The sequence below is a fragment of the Apaloderma vittatum genome, unplaced genomic scaffold (assembly GCF_000703405.1).
Source record: "Apaloderma vittatum isolate BGI_N311 unplaced genomic scaffold, ASM70340v1 scaffold15066, whole genome shotgun sequence".
In the NCBI taxonomy this organism is placed as follows: domain Eukaryota; kingdom Metazoa; phylum Chordata; class Aves; order Trogoniformes; family Trogonidae; genus Apaloderma; species Apaloderma vittatum.
In genome coordinates, this window is record NW_009722446.1 from 1 (window position 1) to 26,170 (window position 26,170).

The window sequence follows — 26,170 nt, forward strand, 5'->3', positions numbered from 1 at the left end:
AGAGAGAAAGAGAGAGAGAAAGAGAGAAAGACAGAGGAAAATACATTAGATTAGACAGAGGAAGTCAGATGGGTGGATGGACAGATAGCTATGTAGAGGATACATAGATGGATACATAGATACATAAAGATAGACAGATAAGATAGACAGATAGATCAGACAGACAGGCAGACAGATCCGCAGTCTTTTCTTCACTGCAAAGATATAATTTGCTGAGACCATCTGCCTAGCAGCTTGACTGCGTGTAACCAAATGAAAGCCCGCTTTTAGGGATTTGTGGACACTGTGAGTTTCAATCTCACACTAAAATTGGAGTATCTGCTGTGTGCCCCTCTTAACGCAAAAGGAACTAGAGCTCCAGACAAATTGCAAACTGTAAGAGTGGCAAAGAATCGAGGAAATTTCCAGACAAACCTGACGTCCCTGTAGGTCCTAACAGCCACTCATTTGGTCTAACTACATTGAACCACATATTTCATGTTTGAGCTTTAATGAAGAAAGTAAAGACAGCCTGTAAAACACGACATTACAGTCTGGAGGACAGCTGTGAAAGGATGAAAGAAAAAAAAAAGCCAAGGTTAAAAATGTGTGTCCTTCGATCGCTTGCAAATTACGAGTTTGTTGACTCAGCCTTTCTAAAAGTAGCACTCCTGATACAAAGACCACAGCTTCCACCGTATCGCATCTCGCCCCACCTTTTAACAATTCATGAGAAGAGCGCTCCTGAGAGCAGCCCATTCACTGCTATCAACCAAGCCGTTCTAGTCATTGAAGGAAAAGAGAGAGTTAACCATATACCAGGCTTGAAATACCTAACACATTTCACCACTGCACCAGCAGAAACAGCAGATTCACCCTCACTTCTATGCTCACCTACTGAAATTTACACCAAGGAGACTATTTTGAAAAGGTTGTCCTTTCCTGTTACAGCTAAACACAACAGCTTTGTGTATCTTGGTTAGTTACAGGAAACAGTAAATATAAAATAAAATAAAATAAAATAAAATAAAATAATAGACTTAAATAGAAAAAAATAAAATTAAATATAAAAATAAAATTTAAAAAATCCAAATTAAAATATTAAGCAATCAATCTAATTACCTAGCTTTCTAGAACATAACATACTCCTAGTTACTAAATGGAAAATAATGCAGAAGGAGAATGTTTGCATGTGTTTTCTCTTGCAGAGTGTGAGAAGTCCTGAGAAGATAAAAAGCAGCACTTACAAACCTAAGTCAGGAGCCAGCAAAAGCAACAACCATGGCCAAATACACCACAGGTAAACATGATCTCCCCTTCATTTGTAATTATATATATACATAAACATTTATACACACACATTCAAATCCTAATAAATGTGTCACACCTAGTTGTCTACAAAATTTATGAACAGAAATTAATTCATTACATATCGAGAATAAAAATCTACATTTCAGTCCCTACCACACTGTCACTGTACGAAGCATCAGAATGAACTGTCAAGATCTTTGCAAATAACAGTTTCAACTGCAGCCACCCATGCAGCCTCACCAGTATTTTCTTCTCCACAAATTTCCCTGCTGCCATTACAAGGACTTACATCATCATTGCTTTGTACAATGTTTTCTGCTCTTCATTTTCGTTAAAATATATTTTTTTACCTTGCATTATGACTGCAGTGTCTTTGGAAGCAAATAACATATTTTTGATTTTTATATCCAGCTCCCTCTGCAATGAAGCATAGATGCTTTAATAGTGTAAGTGTTATGCACACAAAAATATTGGAAATAAAGTATTATCAGCTGACTGTCACATCTTGATTAATCAAAAAAATCTGTTAAATGGTTTGAAATACACTAATCTCTCCAGTAAGGTAAAAGCTTACCACAATTCTGAAGAGTACACATATTGCATTAACGTCCATTAGCCCTGATCAGAAAGGATGCCATTCAGGTCAGTTTAGCCAATATAAAAAAATTAAAAATAAAAAGTTTGGAAATGTAATATTTTAGTTACCACTGAAAGCTGCAATAAAGTATAATACTTATGTCATACAGCTTCTGCATGAGAAATTACTCTTCGAACTCTTCAGGTTTCCTCTCTCCATGCCCCCTGCAGCATTTCACAGAATATTTTCTTTGGCTAACAAAATTTTGTTTAAGAACATCCATTTTAGTATTCTCCATAAGGACTTCTCCTTTACTTCCTCCTCCATACGTGCAAGCACAGCGTGACCATCAAGACAAGTAAATGTTAGTAAACTGAATTCCACTTCCTAATCATCATTTCTGTTTACTTACTTACGGACATTGCCTGTGGGCTGTGGAAGATGAGATCTGTATCACTTGGAAATTTCATAAAAAGTTAAGGGAATTTTTCCCAAATTAATTGGAAACAACACAGGCAAATCAAGAAGGCAGAAGTCTGTGCCCATATTATTTGTATGTATTTGTGGTGCAGCATCTCAGCAGATCCCTTTTATCCCTGAGAATACGATGTTTTATTTTCACTTCTTTTTTAATCTAATCCGCTCACTCGCAGTGCATATTTTGTTTCCTTTGGAGCAGTCTAACAGCATACCAATCCAAGTATTGATCCCGACTCAGCTCCTTTTAATGTCACCAACTGCACTCCCAAACATGACTGGAGATTTGATACACAGTCATCTTACTATGCAAAGGCTTTCTGTCACCCACAAGGCAAAGAAGGGGTTTAGAGAATCACAGAATGTCAGGAGTTGGAAGGGACCTCAAAAGATCATCTAGTCCAGCCCCCCTGCCAGAGCAGGATCACCTACAGTAGGTCACACAGGAACGTGTCCAGGTGGGTTTTGAATGTCTCCAGAGGAGGAGACTCCACAGCCTCCATGGGCAGCCTGTTACAGTGTTCTGTTACCCTTACTGAGAAGAAGTTTCTTCTGAAATTTAGGTGAAACCATTATAGTGGAATGAAAGAGCTGCTGCGACTTCTACCAGAAACCATGTCAAACTTTTTTGTTGTGCCTGCTGCCCTTTCTGCTTTAGACTGAAGCAACCACTAAGGCATGTAATTTGAATTCATTCACGAATAGTTTCAACCACGCTTCTGATTAGTCACATGCTTCAAGTTAAGGACATGCTGAATACCTTGCTGAGCTGAAGCTCATGTGTTTCTCTGCAAACTCTCCCCTAACAGAGATATCGTACGTAATTCTTTTCTGTCTTCCAAGTCAAACACTTGTTGACTTGAGAAACGTTGAGCCTGGAGAGGTTTCAAACTGCTAGACCACAGAAAACCATCGCTATAACAATGCACTGCTGCTTGGCCCACCATTGCAGCCAAAGGCAAAGCAACACAAAAGCGGAAACAAGTCCTCTTTAGTATTTCTTGTACGTCCCTTCAAAAGGACTTCAAACGATCAGCTCTGTCATCAAAAAAACAGGCTTAGCTGAGATCGTGTCATTGCCATTGCACTATGGCACCAGCAAATCAACAGCTTGTAACATGCAGGGGTTGCTAAGTGGAAATGAACAACCAACTTCCTCGCTTCCTCTTCTTCTCACTAATATTGCATGTATTAGACACCGTAATATGCTAAGACTAAAGATTTTGAAAGTATTACTATACGAATTTGATGTTGGCGTCACAGCTTAAAAAAATAATAAAAGTTCTTGAAGTAAAAAAAAAATTAAACCATTTATGTTTCATAAATATTTGTAAGACTTTCATATTTCATTTAAAAATATTTCTCCATAAAACCATTTTGAAGAAAACAAAGCTGGAACAAAGATGTATTTTGTCTAAAGTACATAAAAATTTTATCCTTTATAAAACGACTAATACATAAAACAAGTGAAAAGAGTATCTACCTTATATATAGAACTACTAAGTCTTTCAGGATTAATGTCTTTTAAGTTAATTTTGCCTAGAGAGTGTCTGAATTCTAGAAAAATGTCATTTTTACCATGCCCACTCCTTTCCATCAGATTCTGGTTTCCCAGGCTCCATAAGGGACTTCTCTCTAGTCCCTCTCTTATTTTCTTCTCATTTTCTTTCTCTGTAATGTTCATCTTTCTGTTTTTGCAATCTTGCTATTTGTGCTCATTATTCCTTCCTCCCCCATATGCTGGTTTAAATATTCCAGTCCCACTGAGATTTTTTTTTTTTCCAACCTCCTCCCATTTCTTAACTTCTTTTTTTATCCCAGGATTACTTTTGTTTGGTTGGTTGGTTTTTCCCCCTTAAAATAATGGTCAGGGAATTGAGAAACCAAAATGGCTCACATTACCACTAAGGCATCTCTAAATGGCAAATAAATAAGCCCTTTGAATAATGACATTCAACACAATGAAATGCCAAAACGGTATAGCAACCAGCAAGATGAACATGCATGTGCTCTTCACGCTGCTGTGGAGCAGCCTCCTCTCCATCCTCATGGCAGTCAGAAAGGAAGAGCAGAATAGCTGAGATGTCCCAGATTTCCAGTCTGTGAAATCCTTGGTGAGAAAAATCATTTTCTGCTCTTGAAACTCATTTGATTGAGGGAGGAGAAGAAGAAAGAAAACAAAACTTTTTGGGGGGAGTCCAAGTTGACTAGCACTTTTCATCAGAGGATTACCCAAAGGCCAAGCAAAGACTGTTCCAGGCACTGTCCAGGCACAGTTGCCATCAGCCCCTAAGTTCATTACCTCAAGAAAAGGAACATCACAGAAAAGTACAGATTCAAATCAAAATGAACACAATGATGAGAGATAGACATCAATTTCTTGATGCTTTTTTAGTGAAGGGAAAGATACGGGACAAGAACAAAAATTAAACAATTATTTCTCTAACGCTCTTCTTAATCACTGTGCAATTCTAATGCACGTTACACGACACATCCAGCTGCCTGGTTTAGTTCCAGCATTCAAGCCTCAGCACTGGTCAGATTTTGCCAAACATCCTCTCCTCAGACTACTATAACTGGTTCACAGCCATGGTTTGGAGGTATGTACACTGCCCATAAATGAGGTGAAAGTAGCACTGACTGGTTTCTAGCCAAAAAAAATGTATATATAAACAAATATTTTTTAAATTTTTTTAAAGATAAAACAACAACAAAACACAGCTTATACACTAAGCATGATATTCTTATTTCAGGGCAAGTCTCATATCCAGGTTTCCACACATAAATTGCATAGAAATTCTCTAATTGGGACTTAACAGAGTGATGACAGTGGAATGACTGGGTCAAGATTTCAAAGCTAGTAACCCACTTAATTATGTCTCCTCTTAAAAAGGAATTATAGATCTCCCTCAGTAAAGCTATCCATGCAAGACATAATGAAAGCTGACAGATTTTAAAAATATTTCAGGAACCGTAACAATTTTTTTACTATTTTGACCAGCAGGTTACTGTATTTAAACTGGAAAAGATGATGGCTATTGCTTCTACAATTCTGAATTTTGTCAATCCTTTCATTTGCTGCAGTTGAAAAAGAAATGCCTCTCTGCAGCCTGCCAGAGCCATAAATTATGTATGCGTGAAGCGTTGCTTCAAGACTGTTTGTGTTGGTGTACCTCCATCTTGACTCCACCACTCTTTCACAATTCCAAATTTCTAGTAGCAGAAGCTGTTAAAAATTAGCAGAGGCAGAGTAGTGGCTGCATGAAGCATTTAAAAGTACTTTAACCCACAGCTGGTGACTTTTCCTAGGATGTCACCAAGGCTATAAATAAAAATACCTAACACAAGACACTTAGAAAGTCTGAAACATGTAGAAATTTAAGATGATAATGTAAAATGAACACTGGAATGACAATAAGCCTGCTTGCCATTAAAAGTAGGCTCTTGGTCTGCCCTAAATGAAAAGGCTCACTTGCAAAAGCAACATATTCAATTTGACTACAAAATCTTTGCAATGCCTTAACACACACCTCTCCATTGCCTTTCTTATAAATACACCGAGGTCCCACTTGGGGCTTCCTTCCACGTTGGAAGCAGCTCTAGCGTGGGGCAGGTTGCTGCAGGCAGACCACTGATGGCAAGTTCACTGTTGGAAATGACAGAAATCCTTAAAAAAATTAGTCTTCTACATAAAGCATAAAACCAAGGAATTACAGAAAATGATGCAGTACCACTGTGATGAACTTTCTATTAATTGTGTCCCTACACAAAAAAAGGCCACTACAACTAACATTTCAAATGTGAAACTGATGTGCAGTTTTTAAAGACATGTGACTGAGCTGGTGTAAGAATAAGATGATGCTAATCTGTGGTGATCTAGAAATTGGAATAAGCATAACTCAGCCTCATATGTTATTAAAATACCATGGTCCTGCTCACTCGTTCTCTACTTAAATTTACGTGGTCACTGCAATAGCTTCAAAACCATGAGCTCACTGCAAGGCTTACGTTTCATTTATAAGATCCAAAATTAATACCATGGCTTACTCTTGGAATACTTATCGCTTAGAACTTGAGCCACACCTGCAGCCCAGTATTTTTCCAACAGAACAATACTGTATCTGCTCAACATGTGTGTGAGGGCAGCATCACACCCTAAAGTCAACTAAGCCAACAAAACGCATCATAGGGATAGAGCTATGCCAACAGATCTGCCCAGCCTGTATCATTCAGGGAGGTGGTGTAATTACATTGTCAGAAAAACTTAGACAGATACTATTTAAAGTAGATAAGACTCGACTTAGATAGCCAATTTCAACACTGTTAACCTTTAAAAGAAATAATTGCTTCAATGCTCAGAGTGCTTAAGAAACAAGAGAGGAAAAAGTACATCCTAGAATTTTTCCAAAGCACTTTTTTTGACAACAAAAGCAAGGGAGATGCTGCCCATCCTCCCACTACAAGCAAAGCACTTTCAAACATCCAGTTCCAGAAGTCGAATTAGACATGAGGGACTCCCTAAGGAGAGCCCAAACAGAGACCAGTAAAGGATTTTTTATTTTTTTTTTTTAAACTTCAGATCCTGGATTACATGCAATGATATTTTGGACAGCACCATGTATGTGTAAGGCACCTTAGTAACTGGCAACTGCCAGAGCAGCAGCAACAACTTCTATTTTCAGTATTACCTCAAATGCAAAGGCTTAAAATAACGCACATTCAGCTGAAAACAAAGGAAATGTTAATACCTGGCTCTCTCATAACACCTTATAAAATGCAGAGTATAGTAAAGTCTTCTTTATACTCTGTGAACTCTGAGAAAAATGAAGACATAGAACAATTAATTTAGATTCTGGTCAAAACTCTTAATAGAAGAGGTAAAAACTGAGCACGGGCTTTCTTTTCTCCAGTCTTGTATCACTTTTGCTCAGAAAAAAACATACGAAAATATCATCACGAAAATCTATTTGTGTACTATAAACATAGAAGCGCTGCTATTGCCAGAAAATATGAATTCTAAAATGTCAGTTTACCTACAAACAGGAAGACTTATCGAGTATAAATAGTCAAAAGTGTACCGAGTACAGAGGATATTCTTAGCAATTAAGCTATTTCTAACATCATACTTAACTCCATACTACCCATATTAAGCTGAGCAGATCATTTTAGACAATGCTCAGAAACACAGAGATATATCAAATCTTACCTTTTCGTGATTTTCTATCAGGATTTCGACAACAATATTCTGGAACTTCAGGTCCATGATGGCTGCTACAGTTTCTTCCTGCGGCCTCATTAAGGTTGGTCCAAACACTACCCCTAGATTTGCCACAGTCATTAGATTCCTCTTGGCATGCTTTGAAACACTTTTTGAAAAGAATTGAAGGAAAAAACAGGAAATAGGTTATGAAAAATTTCCATTACTGTTGGAAACTGCAGTCTACAAATCAAAACATTACATTTCCTTAATCTATGGTTTAGAAGTTTGTTTTGTGCAAAGTTTCTTCAAATAAAGTCTTACCGAATCCTGGAAAACAGAAAAGCCATTCTTCCACTGGCAATTTGAAAACAAAAGCAGTCTCTTACTGAACTTAAATATATAAAATGCACTTAAGCCTTGGACCAGGGCAAGTGTGAAACCAACTTAAATTTGCTAACAGATCTCCACTACTCATTTTGCCAGAATTTGCAAAAAGAAAGTATAATGTTCCTCTTCTCACTTCAATCAAACTCTTAACTTCTGGCAGCACTGCTAAAGTAAATACTTATATGGCTTCATTAACGGATTAGATTTCTGCCTTTCCCGCCAAAATATACACAGCATGAGTCAAACGTCTTGTCTGCTTTTGCACGTTTGGTTCTCGGTATTGTGTATGACAGCATCGAGATGGGCTTCAGATCCAGCCACACTTAACTAAAGACCTTTCCAATTAAACATAGGTAAGAAAAAGAGCTCGGGCACGGTAAAAAAGCAGGTCATAACACTTACTTAGCTAAATGTTTCACCAAAATCTCCAGCATCTCTTTGTTCTTTTCTGGGAGTTTATGGACCAAGAAGTGAACAGCATTAACTCGAGATTCAGGACTCCCACTTTCTATGGGATACAGAAATAAATGTCTCAAAACAACAAAAATAAAAACCACAGAGAAACAAAGCTTCTCCCACCCCTGCACAGAAGCATACTTTGCCTCCCCACTTATGCATCTCCAAACACAGCAATGTCGAACATATGTGCTTTGTTTTCACAAGTAATCTTGTTCTAGAATTACCAACCTATTTGCTTATTTTCTGAACTCATCTTTCAATCCACCTGCAAAAGGATGCCTTTGTTCATCTATTTTTAAAAACTGACAGATGTAGTTATTGTTTTGCTGCATTGGACTCATCTGCCTATAAACGTACTGCAAGGTGAGGAGCAACAGTACTGGGCACCACAGAGTGGAACCATACTACTTTACATTTTCGCATCATTCGCTGATTGTCCTCATCATTAGAAATCCGTTTTGTTGGTACTAGGCAGCTAATGATACTGTGTTTATGCTAACTTGCGTTGGAAGCCATGTAAGACAATGCATGCAGAAGATTCATACGCTCAGAAAGAGAAAATCTTATGACCTCTGAAGACACAGAAGAATAATCAGGCAAAAAAACCCTACCGAGTGAGATTACTATGACAAAGGGCCCTGAATAACAGCGGCATCTCTCTCCACTGCAGTACAGAACTAAAGCAATAATAAGCAAGCAGCTTTTTATTTTTGTGTGTTGAGTGTTTAATTGAGTAATTTTGGCCCCTACAGGTTTCACTAGTACACAGATGAAAACAAGAATCCGTAAATGACAAAAATAATCCCTTTTCCTATTTCTCAAAGTTGCTTTAAATCACAAAATTACATCTCAGTGGTGATTACAATGAGAGTAGAACTATTTCTCTTTCACACAGTAATACTTAATACAATGTGCATAAAGAGAAGAATTTAGAACCTACTTTGAATGCAAGAAGTTTTGACACCAAGACCACTCATCATGTCCCGTTTTACTCTAAGTCAACTTTGATTGTTAAATGTATTTCATATAAAACATGAGCACATTTCTTTAGCGCACAGTGCTATAGATTAATCTTTTCTTTGCATATTGCTACAGATTTCAGTTGTTTTTTTATTCTTTTGCAGTGAACACCCCTGCACAGATTGCAAAAAAAAAAATGGCTACCCAAATGCAAAACATTTATCTTCTAGTTAGCTAATCAAAATTCAGACAGCTAGAAAACCATGTCTTCTCTAAAGCAAGGCTATTTTACATATATGTGAAATCACAAACTCTAATTAAAGAATAGCTAAGCAACTTAATCACAAGGTACAAGCAAGGCTTATATAGTTTCAATCTACATTGATATGTATTTTAAAAAAAAAGAAAATTAAAAGGAGAATCTTTTAATCTTGGCTTCACCCCTCCCAAGAGTTTCAGAACAAAGGATACTCCTTATTATTTCTGGTGTTGTTGGTTTTTTTATAGCCAACACAGGAAACAACACTATCTATTTTTAAGTATACTGTAATTCAGATCAGCAATTTTGATTAAATTTCCCTCCCCTCACTGCATAGAATCAACCCCTCTACAGACCTGTTTATTACTTAAGAACACTGTACTATTCAAAACATGGAACTTCAATGGAATTTCTTTATTGAAAGAGACTATAAAATAGGGAGAGGAAAATAAGGCGAGAAACTGCTGGCAAAACTTCATAGGTCAAAAAATTATTTTAACACTTTCCAATACAAACGGGCAGACTCACAATACTAGGTTGAGTATGTTGAGTTTTGTTGAAGCACTTGGCCTCTAAGATGTGCTTTTGCAATGAATTTTATGATCTAATTTTCATTTTGAATTAAGAACTACAAGTGAACACATTCTGCAGTCCTGGAAAGTCATTACAGCAATCTGAAGAAGATAAAGCAATTGTCTGAAAGTTTATTTTAATTTTGCTTCCCACAGTTTGCCAGGAGTGCTACAGGCTGGAAAGAAAATCAGCTAAATATCTGTTTGATACTTTGCCAAGATTTTTCCTGCACAGTTTCCCTCCATCCTCTTCCAAAAAAATTCCATGTACATTAGATACCATACAGCTGAACTACAAATGCTGTTGTGTCTTCTCCAAGTCTGCATTTGAACTGCCGTAGCACAATCTTTCCTTTCTTCTACTAATCTGTGAGGAACACTTTAAGCCAGCCTGGATATAGAGCTAACACGGCACTGAAAATAAGGGTCAGGCAGCTGTGCTGTAAGGATTCAAATGAGCCTGAATTAACTGTATTTTCTTTTACTAAGCTTCATATTCTTTACAAATGGAAAGGGAAAAAAAAAATCACTTAAGGAGATGTTTATCATTATGTAATTGAGATAATAAGAATGAATGTTTACAATGTCTACCTCAAAGCTTTGCCGTAAAAGTAAAAACTGCGCTATGCTAAGTCCGCCACAAACCTGTCTGTCGATAGATATGTCATATATTACACATATTATAACTGATCAGTGTTTAAAAACTACATTTAAAAAAAAAACTTATTAATTCTTATTCCTATATTTTTATTGAGTGGAAAACTTTTTCTGAAATTGCATTTGCAGTGAGCTCCTAAGGCCACAACGGTACTGTAAGAAAAGATTTCTATTCAAATTACGGTCATATAGTTACTGGCAGGAATGATGAATTCTCCGTGCAACTCGTATGTCATCAGTGGCTCTGGAAGGCTTCTGTAAAACAAGGATTACACAATAAATTTAGGTACATTCTTTTCCATCTTTATTCCAAGTGATGTTTCCAGTCTACCACAGGGTACCTTTCAAAATTACAACAACAAGACTGTTTCTCAGCTAGAGACTGTACATGTATACTACATAATTAATTCTTCATTTGTGTTCTTAAAATACAAAGAATTAGAATGCCTTACTGGAAAGAAAGTAAGGTCCTAAAACCGTTAAGTTTTTAAGTCTAAAGCATTTCAAATGGAAAAATTGAAACTGAAAGTCATAGTCACCCAATTAAAATGTACTGAATAATGGAAATCAGAGTTAAACCCTTCATTTATTAAGTTGGCTTTACTGATGCTTAAGAAATATTGGAGTAAACACTCAGATGGGAAATGCTGTAGGCAGGAAATACTTCACCATGTGCACTTTTTATTTTTCTTTCCCACTTTTTTTTATTCTTTGCTACACTCTGTAGGAGAGACTTTTGATAATAGTTCTTCAGCACTGTTGAATACTGGTTGCAGTAATACTTTAATAAAAAACAGCAGATTAAAAATACTGTATGATACACTACAAGACATACACAACAGTTCTACATTCTATGTTCTCAGGTAATTTAGTAAAATATCTTGACCAGAAATTGGCCAAGTCATTTGAACACAAAATGCATCTAAAATTCTTACTTTTAACACTCAAAATACTATCGCACCTAGAATATCAGAGTGAAGGTCAGAAGGGAGAGGAAAATATTGAAAATTTCATAACCTTTTCATTCTGCCACATTAAAACACAAAAAGGCTTTCAGTAACAACTCTCAGCAAGTTTACTAATAACTCAGGTTTCTGAACCATCAGTGAAATGCTTATGTATCTAACACAAAAACATTATGTAACTAACACAAAAACATTTTGGGACTTATCTCATACAAGTGTTGCTAAATTATTTTACTTCCCCCAAGACAATTAACAAAGCCAGAATTTGCACAAAATGAACCTCTGTTCCAAAATGTAAAAATAAGTAATGTCACTTAATAGACCGCAAAGGAGAATTAGAATACAGATTTCATAGTCTAAAAATAATCAAATAAATGAGATAGGCTTACCGCAGATATTGTTTCATAGCACTTGTAATTGTCTTCACTTCCCAATCTACAGAGTTTTCCAGGTCAACTTCATTGCACGTTTTTGCATCTAGAAAATAATCAGAAGGAGAAAAGGGATGTGAAAAAAGGGAATAGTAAACACATTGAACTTGATCATTATGTATTTGCTCGCATGAACATAGAAGTAATACGTCCTTCTTACTATTAGTTATTACTAATATATACTTTTTATAATTTCTATTTCCATATTTTGTTTCAAGAAGTATTTACTGCAGGGTTTTTCTTCAGTGAAGGATTAAAAAGATCACTTTTATGTGAAAAGATCCCTACATCAATTGATATTTTCACACCTTTAATTAAACAGAAATATGTACACAAGCACAGTCTTAAAATAAGACAGATCAAACTGAACAACCTATCTCTGAATGACCCACCAGGTGACAGATTTTTTGCCAGAACACAGAAAACAGCACAGCACACTGGAATGGTTTTGCATTCAAAAATAACCCTTTTGGCCTCAAGACAGGAAGTAATAGCTAGTTGACACAAGAAGATCAAGCATATGTGGCCAAACTAGCCCAACATATTTGGCAAATTTGAGTGCTTGTGATTCTGTGATCATCATAGCTACACGTTTCCATCAGCTACTACAGTAAACTACAGCAGTGGCTGACACAGATTACGTGCTGCCCGGGTCATACAATTCAGAATTCATTTGTTACTTCGCTTGTCAGACAAACGACAGACACATTTTAAAAATCAGATTAGGACCTCTGATTAAAGGTGCAGTCCTCTTACTGGGACTAAATAATTCTGTTCTAAAGGCTGTGCCAAGCAATTATTTCTGTAACTGAATATTCTCCCTCATTAGATCAATTATTTAAATCTCATTTTAAAATACAACTCGGATAACATTTTCTACCAAATTGTTACTAGCCAATCGCCACCCAAAATGCTCAAAGTTCTCAGTAAAAACTTTGTTTTTTCCCCTTTTTAGCATGCTAGCTCTTTCTGCATTCAAATTCTCTTTTTTTGAGAAGAAAACCTTTCTACTGTATCAATTAAACTGCCATTACATCAGAAACTACTGAAAGCTATGGAGATTTTGTTACTAAACCACTGCGTAATACCCAGCTTTTAAATAATTGCTTCATAACCATCAATGTCCTCTGCAGTCAGTCACTTATGTGAAATTTGTGATGAATTTGGGGAAGAAAATAACTTGCATTTAAATTCCAAAGCAAACTTCTTAAAAATTAGAAGGTATTGCTGAAATATTTCATTATCTCCTGGGCGGGGGGAGATGCACGCACAAAATTTGGCCCTGTTACCAACCCCAAACAATACCTACTTTGACTGTAGAAACTATCAGAACAAAGACTTTTTTTTTTTTCACTTTTGGTTTGACAGTAGCCCTACATAGCTCGGTGCCTCATCACCCCATATATTTGACTGTTTCTGCTCCTTTGTTCTCTCAAAACATCCCAAGTCATACATATATGAACTGGAACTTCAATGTTGATTTCAAAAATGACTCCACTAGTTCTCATGCAACTTGTTCACATAGCAGCCACTCTGCACCAAATGGCAACTTTACGCATATAAAAATAACTGTGCACATTTATGGAACAGCTTTTGACAGATCAGCTCTAAATTTTATGCAAATCTTCCTGACAATAAGGGAGCTAGAGTTTATAACAACAGTCCAGTTCACTAAACTAGGTTAGGAGGAGACTCTCTCTGCTTTCATATGCAATATGCCCACTGTACGAGCGTATGCATACTGTCATTTTCTGGATCTAAAATAATAAGGACTTTGGTGTAATTGTTGTGAAAGCTGCTGCTTTAGAAAAGGCAGAGGTACCTGAAACTCTTCTTCTGCAACACATATTTTCTGGCATTTTTCACGCCAGGCAATATCAGCTATCAAAACCAAACTAATCAGTAAGAAACTCCACATCCTTCGTAGTCACTTCATCATGAACAAGGGTTTGTATAAAAGCCGACCTGTATAGTAGTTTGTATGAAATCTATGTAGGCAGCTTGGATGAAATGAGCTGCATCAGATTTATAATGGAGATCACAGATGAAACAAGAATTGGTCCCTGACAAATTTCAAGAACTGAGCCTCCTGACGGCTGGCAATGCACTTACTTATAACAGATTCCCATAACATTGGGAGTCCTAAAGCTGTGTCCCAGTTTACAATGAGATATCACATTAATTTAACATTTTCCCTTGAAATATAGTGAGTGTTTTTTCCTTAACAAACACCTTGCTTAAACTTAGACAAGATTATTGCTGTAAAGTAGATCACCATAGCACAACGCTAGTTACCAGTAACTTCAAGCACTAAGTTAATTGCAAAATTAACTTTTTTTTTATAAGCAAAATTGAATACTTTGTTGCTGAGCCTATTTTACAGAAGACTTGGGCTCACTAGATTTTTATATTAAAGATTAAAACCTATGCATTTATAGTAATTAGAAAAGCATACATTGGTTTTCTCATACTCTCTTGACTCTCAATGTACTTTACCAAATTTTACAGAAAATATTTTGAAAAAGAAAAAAACCTACATGCTATTATGTCCCTAGTTACCATTTGGAAGACTTTCTTTGCACTTTGGGCCTTTCAGACTCTGAACCTCATGATCAATGATAGGTAGCTTAAAATACTTTGAAATCTTATCAAACATGTTAAAATACAGAAAGTTAATATGAGGGTTTTATGATTCTGAAAAGCTCTTTCATATAAAAGGGTATCTAAGAGTATACCCAGAGACAAACGATTAAAGATTAATCAGTCATTTTAAATTCTCTGTACCACTGTATATCAAAAAGAAACCCTCTTTATTCTTCTCTGAAGACAGACAGATAAAGAGCACAGATAGGATTCCCTTTCAGCAAATCATCAGAAAAAGAGCACCTGCTTGCACCCTAACTTTTTTCTGTTCAGTATTTTTCCTTGTCTTGATACCATTGTATTCTTCCTACTTCAAGTAAATATACGAATCTTGGGAATGACAAAAAGTGTTTCTAATTACAAAAAAAATTAAAATAACTGAAAGCAGATGCTGGAATCCCCCAGTAAACTCTTCCAGCTGCTACCAAACCACTGGCAACCCAAGTCTGTCTAATTTGGATACCACTAATGGCAAAGAGGAAAACTTGCCTGCCAGACCTGCACATCCAGGTCAAGCCAGTAAGCACAAAACCGCAAAACATCTTACGATATTAAATGCATTTAACTGAGGCCCTCCATGCAATAACATGTCATTCTGCCTATGGTCAGTGGCTAAAGATGGTTACTGCTTATTGAGGCTAACCCCAACACAGGCCAACAACCATAAGACTCTGTTACAGATCCGTCACTTTTATTAATCCCCATTTGTATTTCCAAAAAGAGTATTTTGCTATAATACGTCAAAGATACAGGCAGGTTTATGTGCACTAATGGAGAACTTCAGGGTGCTGTTAATATCGATTAAAGTAAGATATCATAAATTAATATTTAGCAAGGTCATTATGACAGATTGATATGACATGCAGGTCCTCAAGCCTGATGTCTTATCAGTTCTGAAGAGACAGCCTGTTTGAAAAAATAAAGGAAGGAAAAGAAAAAGTCTTACAGGTGGCACTGAACTGACAGCAGCATATAATATAAAAGCGCTTTGTCATTCACATAATGTCTGGGGTAATGAAATGAATTCACTTTCTGGCTTCCTCCAGTTTGCAGTGCCAAAGAACACTGTGTTATCAGCACAGATGGAGCATGCATGGTTCTGGAGAAGAGCCTGGTGCAAACTGCAAACAAGCTTCTTTGCATACCAATGAATCCCTGAGAATCAGACCTTTGCTGTCAAGTGACAGGTTTGGAAGCTCTATAAAAAATGAACTAATCCCAGTGGTCTTGTCTGACTGCATGTACTGTCAGTGCTCGGGACAAGAAACTGGGAAACACGGCACATCTTGCAGTCATGGCTACTACTTTGGTGAGAGGTATGAGGCAGATTTCATCCAGGTGCCAATACTACTTCCCCCCCCAGTGACAGCAGAATGGCAAGAGAACTAACAGTCACAGGGATTAAAGATGCATCAAAACTTCCAGAAGGAAAAGGAGAGGAAAAGTTTCTGAGAATAATTCTAGGAATCAAAAAAAATATCTTGAAAGCTACACATGACTAACTAGGTATGAGAGAATCTACGGCGTTACCCACATACAAGAGTTATACCACTAAGTTTATAAAAACAAAGCCTTTCTCCATCTGTCTCCCACCTTGGCACATAATTATTATTAATACATATACCATATTCCTCCTCTTAAGCCAAAGAGCTCTTTGCCAGTATGTTTAAACTAAATGACTTATTTTGCACAGTGATAAAGATGTGTACAGGCATGTACATCTTTACAATTTAAGATTAGGGTGAAGAAAGTTGGAAACTTCAAATAACGAAGCAATAAACTGCAAACGTTCTTGAATTTGATATTTTGAGTTTTCTGACGAGAGCCTTCAATTTAGGATGACTTAATCCCACTTACATCAACTTTGCACAAAACCCGTGAATAACTCCTACATGTCCCAAAGCAGTTCTCTTAGTTTATTCCCACCAACTAACCTTGGTTTTGTTAACCCAGGGCAATTTACAGTGGGGATTATTTGCATGGACTAAAGCAAACTAGATTTGGCCTATATAAAGAACAGCTACTGCTTTCAAAACTAAGTAATGACAGTAAAATAACATGAAATAAAAACTTGAAAAATTATTGTAAAAGAGAGGCATACCCATCAACAAACTCAGAAGTCTCTGGACCTTTGAACTCACCCCCACAACTCTGTACAATCCTTGGTCATTTATACCTATTATGCAGAAAGACAAAAAAAAAAAAAAGGCAGAAGATCAACCATAGTCAAATTTAGCATTAAAACTTTTCCCCAGGCAACAAATTCTCCTCAAAGACAGACAGACTACATAGTATTAACACAGTCATGTTAACAACATTATAAATAAAGTATTGCAAGAATCCTTTTGTTCTTCTGTGTTTTAAAGATAAATTTATGTTGTTTTGATAAAGGCGTCATGCATCTAAATTCCACTTCAGAAACTGTGAGTAAAAGCAATCGGGGACAAACCTGACAAACAGACAGAACTGCCTCTTTTCAGATTTTTTTAAATGACATTTTGGATACATCAGCATCCACATTCTAATAACGCAAGAACTGAACCAACAAATGGCTAAATTAAGGTTTCTTTAATAAATGTAATTTTGCTTTTTTCCAAATACATGACTGACAAAGAGAGTTTGGATAAAATAAAAGAAAAACTTGAGCCTATTCCCAGTCCTCCAAACCAACACTTTTTCAAGTTTATAAACGCTTTTCATTTAAGATATGAGGCCTCATTCCAACCCGCTGTGGTCCACATGCTAGTTCCATCCAGAGGCACCACCACAGGTTACTGACATCTGTACTTCTGGTTTTGCTTGGGATGAATAGAGCGGCCGTAACCAGCAAAATATTTTCAGTCCCCTACTCTCATTTCACATGGACACGGGTCCACTTTCCTGCCATTCTTCTGTGCCTCTCTGTCCTCTCACCTGCATTCACTTCTCTGCCTCTTTTTTCCCTCTGCTTTTCCCTTCCTTCACCATATCCAGTTTTATCCACAGGGAAGTAAAACTATGGATATAAATTGAAGGAAAATGGGAGGGAGAGACAGGGCACGGAAGGAAAAGGGCAAAATAAGGTATGTCTTTGCTGCATTGTTTCAGAGCTCATATAGTGGGAGATAAAATACTACAGTCTTGAAGTTGACACAGATATTTGAAAGGCCACATAATAAGCAGCCACCTACAAACACCACTGTACTGTATCTCTATATTCATATTGGCCTGGAAGAGTAGAAAGGCCACAAAATACCGTGTTTCTACTCCAAGGAAATCTTTTCAAATAACATATTATGTGGTATTCTTATTCAAAACATCCTTCAACAAAGGAAGACTTGTGGAGAATTCCTAGTTTCAATACCAAACCTTTCCAACTCAGAGAAGGGAAATTAAAAGCAGTCATATGAGAAGAAGTTTCTTCCCAAATAAATACGAGATGAAGTATGTAAAAATCATTAGCCTTTTAATGAATTACTGTCAGACACAACCATAATACATAGCAGTAATTTTCAATATGGTGGAGAGAACTTTGCATTTTCTACATCCTCCTCCTCCCCCTAGACCTGCTACATCTTTTCCTTCTTCTCTCATCTCCTCCTCTTCCTCATAGAGTCTGCAGCCTCAATCGGGTGCTCCAGATCTGCTGAACTCCTCCCTGTTAGCACGGCTCCAGTCTCTGTCCCAGCAGGGAATTGACGGTTTAGAGTAGCAGCTGCTTTTTCCCTCAGTTGTTCCACCCAGGCAAAATTAGCCCTTTCCCAGGGATGCAGGCACCAAGGTAACAATGCCAAGTCTTAAGCTAGATGTCATGTTCAGAGCTGGCTCAAATTGACAGCATGAGCCAGATCTCCGGTATTTCATCTGTGGTCATCAAAAAACCACAATTCTACAGTATGGTCAGTCTTCTTTTCGCACAGAAAAGAAAGAACCACAAAAAACAGCTAGGTAGCCACAATACTATTATTCTCAAAATACAAAGTTATAAACCCAATCAAGTAAGTTTTCCAACAATCCCCAGAAAACAGTGCGATAACACGCTACATATCACTTAGTCTGCCAACACTCCAAAAAACCCAACCAAACACTGTCCTTGATCCACTCCAAACCAGGATGCACTAGGAATCTGTCCTGAGAACTGCAATGATTTTTCACGTCAAATTTCTTAGCGGTGTCCAGGAAAATTCTGGTACAAAAGTAACACCGAGCTTTTTAATGCTCTGCCAAAATGCGTCACACCTTTTTTTATCCAATGTCCTCCACTACATTTAGTACCACAGAACAAGCCTTCTGCATCATATGCAAGAAGCCAAAAAGCTGAAGAAATACTGTCACAGTCAAACCCAGCTCAGGTTTTGCTTATCTCAGAAGTTGTTTCATGTCTTCCTGTGCTTCTAACATTAAAACTAGGGGGAACCAAACTGTGCTGACCCTAAACATACATTTATCAGCTTAAAAATAACTAAGGTCAAACCGCAGAACCTACTGCTTAATATTACAACAGATGTGATATGCCGAAGTCTTTAAAATTATGGCAGTATTGGAACTAAGACAATCCTCCAGCAATAACCATGAGTCTGTGATAGTAATTATCAGATAATTGATCAGTTTCAAATTCATCAACCTGAAAAAGGCACAGCTAATTGCTAGCAGACATCAAGAAGTGCAAATGGGGAATTAATATTTCAGCATAGTTCTAAATGATACCTTTAAACATACCTTTAAATGAGTTTTTATTTATAATATACAAGCCTGATTTGAAATAGTACTATTTCTGATTTCATCTGCACATTTCAGATCTTCCACGCATCCAAAACTGATAAGGCTTGGCATTTACAGAACACAATTGACAAGATGACTCATTGCAAGGAACAGCTACCACGGACTAAAACGCTGAAGGGTTCAGACGCTGTGTCTGCCAGCTCAACCAGTCACTATTGGCAACTTTGAGCGGTAAAGCCCCACAGCACGATTTCCTTCATATTTACATTATCACAAGACATTTGGCTGTCGAATACCGGAATTCGGCCCAGGTACACAATTTGTTAAACACGCTTCAAAAAATAAGGTATTGCAAGTCAAATAGGAATTTATAGTATTGTAAGTAAGGTAGGTAGGCAAGTTTACTTTGTGGCTGGCATCGTACACGTGGCTGACACAGACTAGTAACCTCGCTGCAAACGCAGCTTTTTCTACCAAACTCCATAGAACAGAAACAGCCATACAAGTGACACTCTAAATGCAAGGTAATGCCAGATTTTCTTGTTGTTATGTGAAAAGGTTTTCTCTACTTCCTCTTCACCCATCATCTTTTTCAGGAGGAGACAGACTGGACAGACAGCTCAATGCTGCCATCTCTCTCTGCAGCGCAGATTAGCAGCTCTGGTCCTTCTGAAAACAAAATAAACGATGCTTCGGCAAACACCTACCCCACCCCTCACAGAAGGTACAACCAACTACTTGTACACAAAAGCATGCACAGAGCCTTTAACTAACAAAGCAAACAACTCATGGATGTTTTATAAACTTTTACCCCGTAGTATCCCTCTCAGTACAGGACTACAAAAAAGATTCTCCAAACAGAATCCCAAAATGTTCTCTTAGAGACAAAACATGGGTGCACATCCAGCAAGCATTGTGCTCAGAACGTGAGAGACAAGTTGCACATCTTGATGCCTAGTAAAGCACATTGGCATTTACCTACCGGGTAAAGCAAAGCCAATGTCTTAAAAGGCAATGCTGACTCAGAAGCTTACGTGCATTTTAACCATGACGCTGCCTTCGATTCTTCTATTCATTCAGAGCAAATAATTTCCTTCTTGGCTTTATAAAACGGAATGTAACTGAGAAAAAAATTATCCAGCCATTGACAAGTTTATGTTCAATATCTCTGTTATGCTCTTCTCTCTCTGAATACCAGACTTTTTCTGCTATGACATGACAAGACTATTCTCAGTTTCCACCCACACTAGACTGTCCTCTCTTTCCACCCACGTCAACCTCACACCCATTATGATTAGAAGAGATAAAAACATGGCACACGAGCACAGTCTCTGAAGAGGCATCTGTCCTGTTTTCTTCTGCTGAACATAACTTGCCTTTGATGTGTTATCATTAAAGTAAAATAATCAAGTAAAAATCATTTAAAGAACAAGTATAGGTATAAAATCCGCAGCCTGCAAGATGCACTTTCTTCATCCTACAAACTATTTGGCCAAATCCTTCTGAGGCAAATAATAATGTTCTCCTGGCCCTTTGTCTGTTTAGGTCAGCAGACATCAGCAGAAGGTTCTGCAGAAAAAGAAACTGATCCTTTGAGAATGCTCCAGTTAGTCTCACAGAGCAAGTCACGATTTATTTTGTTAGGCCTTTTTTTTTTTTAAATGCAGTTGATGTTAAGTTCAGTAACAATAAACAAAGAATCATCCACAACTGCTTGAAACACAGTAGACAAACCAAGTTCATTGTAACAGGTGGATTACCTCACCTAAACCTATGCTTGAAACCACGGGAAAAGAAATATTTGTCAAATACTGATTTTTCTTAAGTACTTCCCCAAACAAAATTAATTGATAAAAGTCATTTTCATTGGCAGTAATCACCATGAAGCCCTCTGCTGATCGCAGGTTTTACAAAGGCTGTGTACGTTTTCCAACCTTAATGTTTCTATGATTCTATGGGATAGCGAAGCTGCAAGGTCTCCAAAGGCAGGAAATACCACAGCTAACTTTGGTAACTTTAATTCTCTTCCAAGTGTGCTTCAGGGCACATCCGACTATGGGGATACATGTTTCTAATCTATGCAAGCTTATCATCTGGCTTGAACAACAATATTAAGTGGGGTTACACATGTATTTTCCATCTTCTTACATATCCCTAAATCAAGGCATAAAGAACAGTGGCGTTCAACCACTATTCAATTTAAAGTGGGTAGCCACACCCCTGAGAAGAAACCCTGTATCTAACCTATTTTTCGAAATAGCCACTTCACAAAGGAAGTCTTCACTTTTTTCTGCAGTTAGGTTCTTGTCGCATTTTCCTTGCAGGGTATCAAAGAAAGAAAAAAAAGACTATTTGAAGGAATTATTTGAATGTATCTACAGATAATAAAACAAAACACAGTGTACTCCACACTGCTTACAGTAAGCATAATTCACAAGGTATCAGTCACTCTGCTGTAGACCAAAAGCAGCCTTTCATTACATGACCACATACTACCCTTTTCATAACTCTGCATAATCCAGTGGAAAGAGAAAATTCATTCTGTATTGAAGCAGCGGTTTGCAGTGAAGATAACTTATCTGTAGGATGCCAGCTTTATCTGCAGTGTTTCTCAGTTGAAATATTCAGATTGTAAATGCCAGTAATTGAATTTTTTTAACTGATGAGACAGGCAAATCTCATTTGAAAAATATTCAAAAGAACAGAATGAACAAAAATAACAGCAGATATAACATGGTCTAATCTGGAATAACATCTTTAATGTACTGGAGAGAACTGATACAAAAAAGTCCAAGAGAAAAAGGATTTCAGATACTTCTTACTGAGAATTTAGCATTTAAACAGCATCACAAAGGCTGCTTGGTCTAACTAATAATATTGGATAGCAAGTGAAAACACCTCTTTTTTTTAAAAAAAGGCCCAACCAAACAAGCAGGTTCTCCACACAATGCCATATACAACCCAGTGAGCCTCAGAGTGGCTGGTTACTGCACATCTCAGCACGGCCATACAAGGACTGTTGCCTACTTGGCAGCAGCAAGATCAAAAGCTGCTATTATCCATCACCCAAACTACATAGGTTCTGTGACACAGAGCCTTTCCGCAACCATAATCCAAGCTGCCTCTGCATACTGACCTCTCTCTTCTATCTCCAGTTCTGGAGATACAACAAGTATAAGAAACAGTAAGGGCAACAGCATCCTCGTCTCCGGTGTGAGATTAACTCCACCAGTACTTCGATACTATTTGTTATTCACTGGTTTCTGGTTTGCTTAGTTCCCATTCTTCTGTCTTCAGTGACTTAAGAGAAAAACTGTTCAAAGTTCACCAATGGAATACCAAAATCGATCAGTTCCAACAGCAAAGACAAGGTATGGGACTGTCTAGAAGATGAAGGGGTTTTGCTCAGATGTTGTGCACAAACATTGGGTTCCTTTGTCAAGACAGGTGCTATTAACCCTTTTAAGCACTTCTTGGAAACACGTTTCTTGAGGGAAAGCCATACATAAAAAGTTGAGACTGGATAGAGTGAAGCTCCTGCTCTGATGAGTGCAATTAGTGTAATATCTACCAAATTAAGTCTTTCCCAAAGATCGACAGGAGACTAGATTACATGAGCTTTCAAAGAGCAGATCAGCTGCTCTACCTCTCCCCACAAACAGGTTGGGTTCACCATTACCTCGTGTTTCAACAGCACTGATGCACTTTTTGATGACGGTGAACCCTATCTTATCCAACTGTGCACCTATAAGGAAAAAAAAATAGTTTGAATTTTTTTTAAGCACCATTACAATCCTGTCTTTCACTGGAAAATAAGGCTAGACTTAATTACATAGCTCACACTTCTCAGGCAAAACTGAATACTCTGGAACAGGAATATTTAATCACTTACTGCAGAGAAATTCCCTTTTTCTCCTTTATAACCCTGTCTAGCCCAAGTAATGGCTCATTCTGGTGGTAGTGGCTTCACTGAATCTGTTCACAGCAGCAGCCTTTGAAGAATGGGACCTCTGATTAGGTACATATGTTGGCAGAGGCAAAATGGAATTTAACAGTACTTACTGCAACATCAACAACATCTGAGAGAGTTAACCAAATGGGACAAGGAAGTACTTAGGATGAAAAAACATAATCACCAACAGCAGGGCTTTGACTGAGTCCTACCCTAAGCCAAAGAAATTCCCACACTAAAGATACAGGGCACATTTATATCATTCCACAGCAGTTAATGAACTGACTATATAAAAGCAGAGGCATTAACAGGACAACAGCTGAGATCCAGCACTCCTTGGTTGTTCCTATCTTATTCTTTTTATTAACATCAAAAACTTCACTTAAAAGCTTATATTGCAAAACTGCCCTTCCCCCAAGCATATGGCCTTCTTGCTCATTCTGAGAATCTGGTCTTGCACCACAAAAATAAAAATCTGTGGAAAAACTTTTATTAGCAGGATCCAGCTTTAAACCACAACTTAATTAAAAAAAATAGCAGCAAGCATAAATTGCCTGATAAAGCAAGAAGGAATGGTTTTCACTCACATACTTTGCTACCAGAAGACAGCTAACATTGTTTAAAAAAAGCCACCTCTTCTGTTTCCATATTTTACACTTTACATTTTAAATATATGCATTCCGGTTTTTTGCTGACCTTTATGTTCAACTGCGATTGCTTTTGAAATCATACTTAAGGATTCTAACAGAGGTGTACACACAATCTGGATCAAGAAATCGTGATGCATTTATATACCCTTTTTTGAATCAATTTCAAGCATGATGTAAATTGGCACAATCAGACTGTTTCTCTAGCTTATGTCTAGTCCTACAGTTCTTACATACGTACTAAACTGTGTTACTGTGAACACCCATTAATTACAAAAGCCAGAAAACATATTCAGAACTCGAGATTAAAAATATTTAGTTACGCTGGATTCACAGAATATTTATCTTTGCCTTTCTCACTTGTAAAATAACAGAAATCAGCTTTAATAGTAATTCAGATACTTACTTCCCTCTCGTTTTGCATTTGCTTTATTCAGGTTGATGAACAGCTAACACAAAAAAAGTAAAAAAATATAAATTACTTTAAAGAATTTTATGAAACTAGAAACAAGACACCCACAATCTTAATGTCCAGTAGGCACAAATACAGCTGTTTACTGCTAGAACATATCACCTCTATCTACAAGAGCTCTAACAGTAGGACCAGAGGTCCGTGCCCTCTCAGAAAGTAGATAATTGCACTTTTTAAGGAGGGAAATTTTAAAAAAACCTCTCAAGAAATACAGTTCCTTGGGGAACAGAACAACGTTAGTTATAGCCACTGGGATTAATGTCCTCTACATTCCTACATTTCTCTGCAGGTTAATTTCCCACAGTTCAAGTTCACTCAAATCATTGTGAACTGCTTTGATGAATCCTGTGAGTTGTGTCCCAGATTGGCACCCCTAAAAGCTGTAAAGCTTACTGGGGAGGGGAGATCAGACAACACGTGATGGTAATAAACACTTCTGTAGATGAAACCAGATTTGTACCGTGGTGTTGTCAGTAAAACCTACTGTTAAAATCCCCCAGTAGCCAGCTACTGGGGACAGACACATGACTGTGTCATTGACTAAAAAAAACCATTATTTTTGGCCCACAAGACCAATATAAAATTTATGATTGTAAGAATAATCAACAGTGTGCTTCAATTTTCCAGCTCAGACCCATTTCTTGATGTGAACCAGAAATGAACAAATTCAAGTACAACCTCGTTCCCATTGACAAGGATTTTTTGGACCTAGTTTTAAAAAAAGATATAATAATAATACCACATAACTAACTCACGCAAGTCTTCTCACTGGAATGCAGCATGTAAGTATAAGGTTAAGTGGACATGCTTAAACAAGCCATTTTCTAGTACACCACTATCATCACTGTGATGGGAAACCTTTTATAAAAATTGATGCTGTCATTACAATGAAAAATATCTCATATTGGCATGCTCAGTTATCTGCACTGAGCTTTACCGAGTTACTCATCTCCCTGGAGTTTTAGTTCACTTTCATTCTTTTTTCACTGAATCTATCATTTCACAAACTACATAATCCCAGTTTATTAAAGTACAAATGGGATGGGGAAGCAGAGGTTGACAGAATGTCTCCATTACGCTACAAATCAATATTTATTAAAATTATACTTACAGCTTCTTTTCCATCCAAAGCTTCCATCCACAGCTTCCTGTCTTCCTCTGAAAATGCCTGCATGGTCACAGGAACTCCAGGCCTGCAAGTGTATCAATGACAGAGAGTAACTGCATTCAACAGCAACCAAAAAAGTCTTGTAAAATTCTACTTCCAACTATGAGCAAAAGCCCATTGTCCTAAAAGTCAGGGTTGCATTTTTTGCTTAATCACTAAACACTGTTAATTATTAAATAAAAGGTACAGAACTGATACAGACAGTAGGAAATACCAAGGACAGGGAAGAAAAAGGAAAATTAATGTAATCTGCAAACTATTTATTTTTAAATACTTCACTGCTGATAGCTTCTTGATTCCAGCACTTGCTGGGAGTTTCTGAGTTTTCTGAACATTAAATAAATTTGCTCTCA

The 26,170-nt window shown here is 37.2% G+C and overlaps 1 protein-coding gene across 1 annotated transcript in view; it reads right to left on the minus strand.

The window, feature by feature from the left end:
• Positions 1 to 7,520: 7,520 nt before the first annotated feature.
• The window catches only part of ARHGAP10 (Rho GTPase activating protein 10), a gene marked incomplete at its 5' end in the record, with an annotated part of 58,543 nt that continues 39,893 nt past the window's right edge, over positions 7,521 to 26,170 (minus strand). Inside the window, 8 exons of the mRNA XM_009871785.1 lie at positions 7,521 to 7,710; positions 8,334 to 8,439; positions 11,035 to 11,093; positions 12,193 to 12,280; positions 16,979 to 17,053; positions 23,258 to 23,323; positions 24,584 to 24,626; positions 25,761 to 25,842. Coding sequence (XP_009870087.1) covers positions 7,521 to 7,710; positions 8,334 to 8,439; positions 11,035 to 11,093; positions 12,193 to 12,280; positions 16,979 to 17,053; positions 23,258 to 23,323; positions 24,584 to 24,626; positions 25,761 to 25,842 — 709 coding nt within the window. The remainder of the gene's footprint in view (positions 7,711 to 8,333; positions 8,440 to 11,034; positions 11,094 to 12,192; positions 12,281 to 16,978; positions 17,054 to 23,257; positions 23,324 to 24,583; positions 24,627 to 25,760; positions 25,843 to 26,170) is intronic.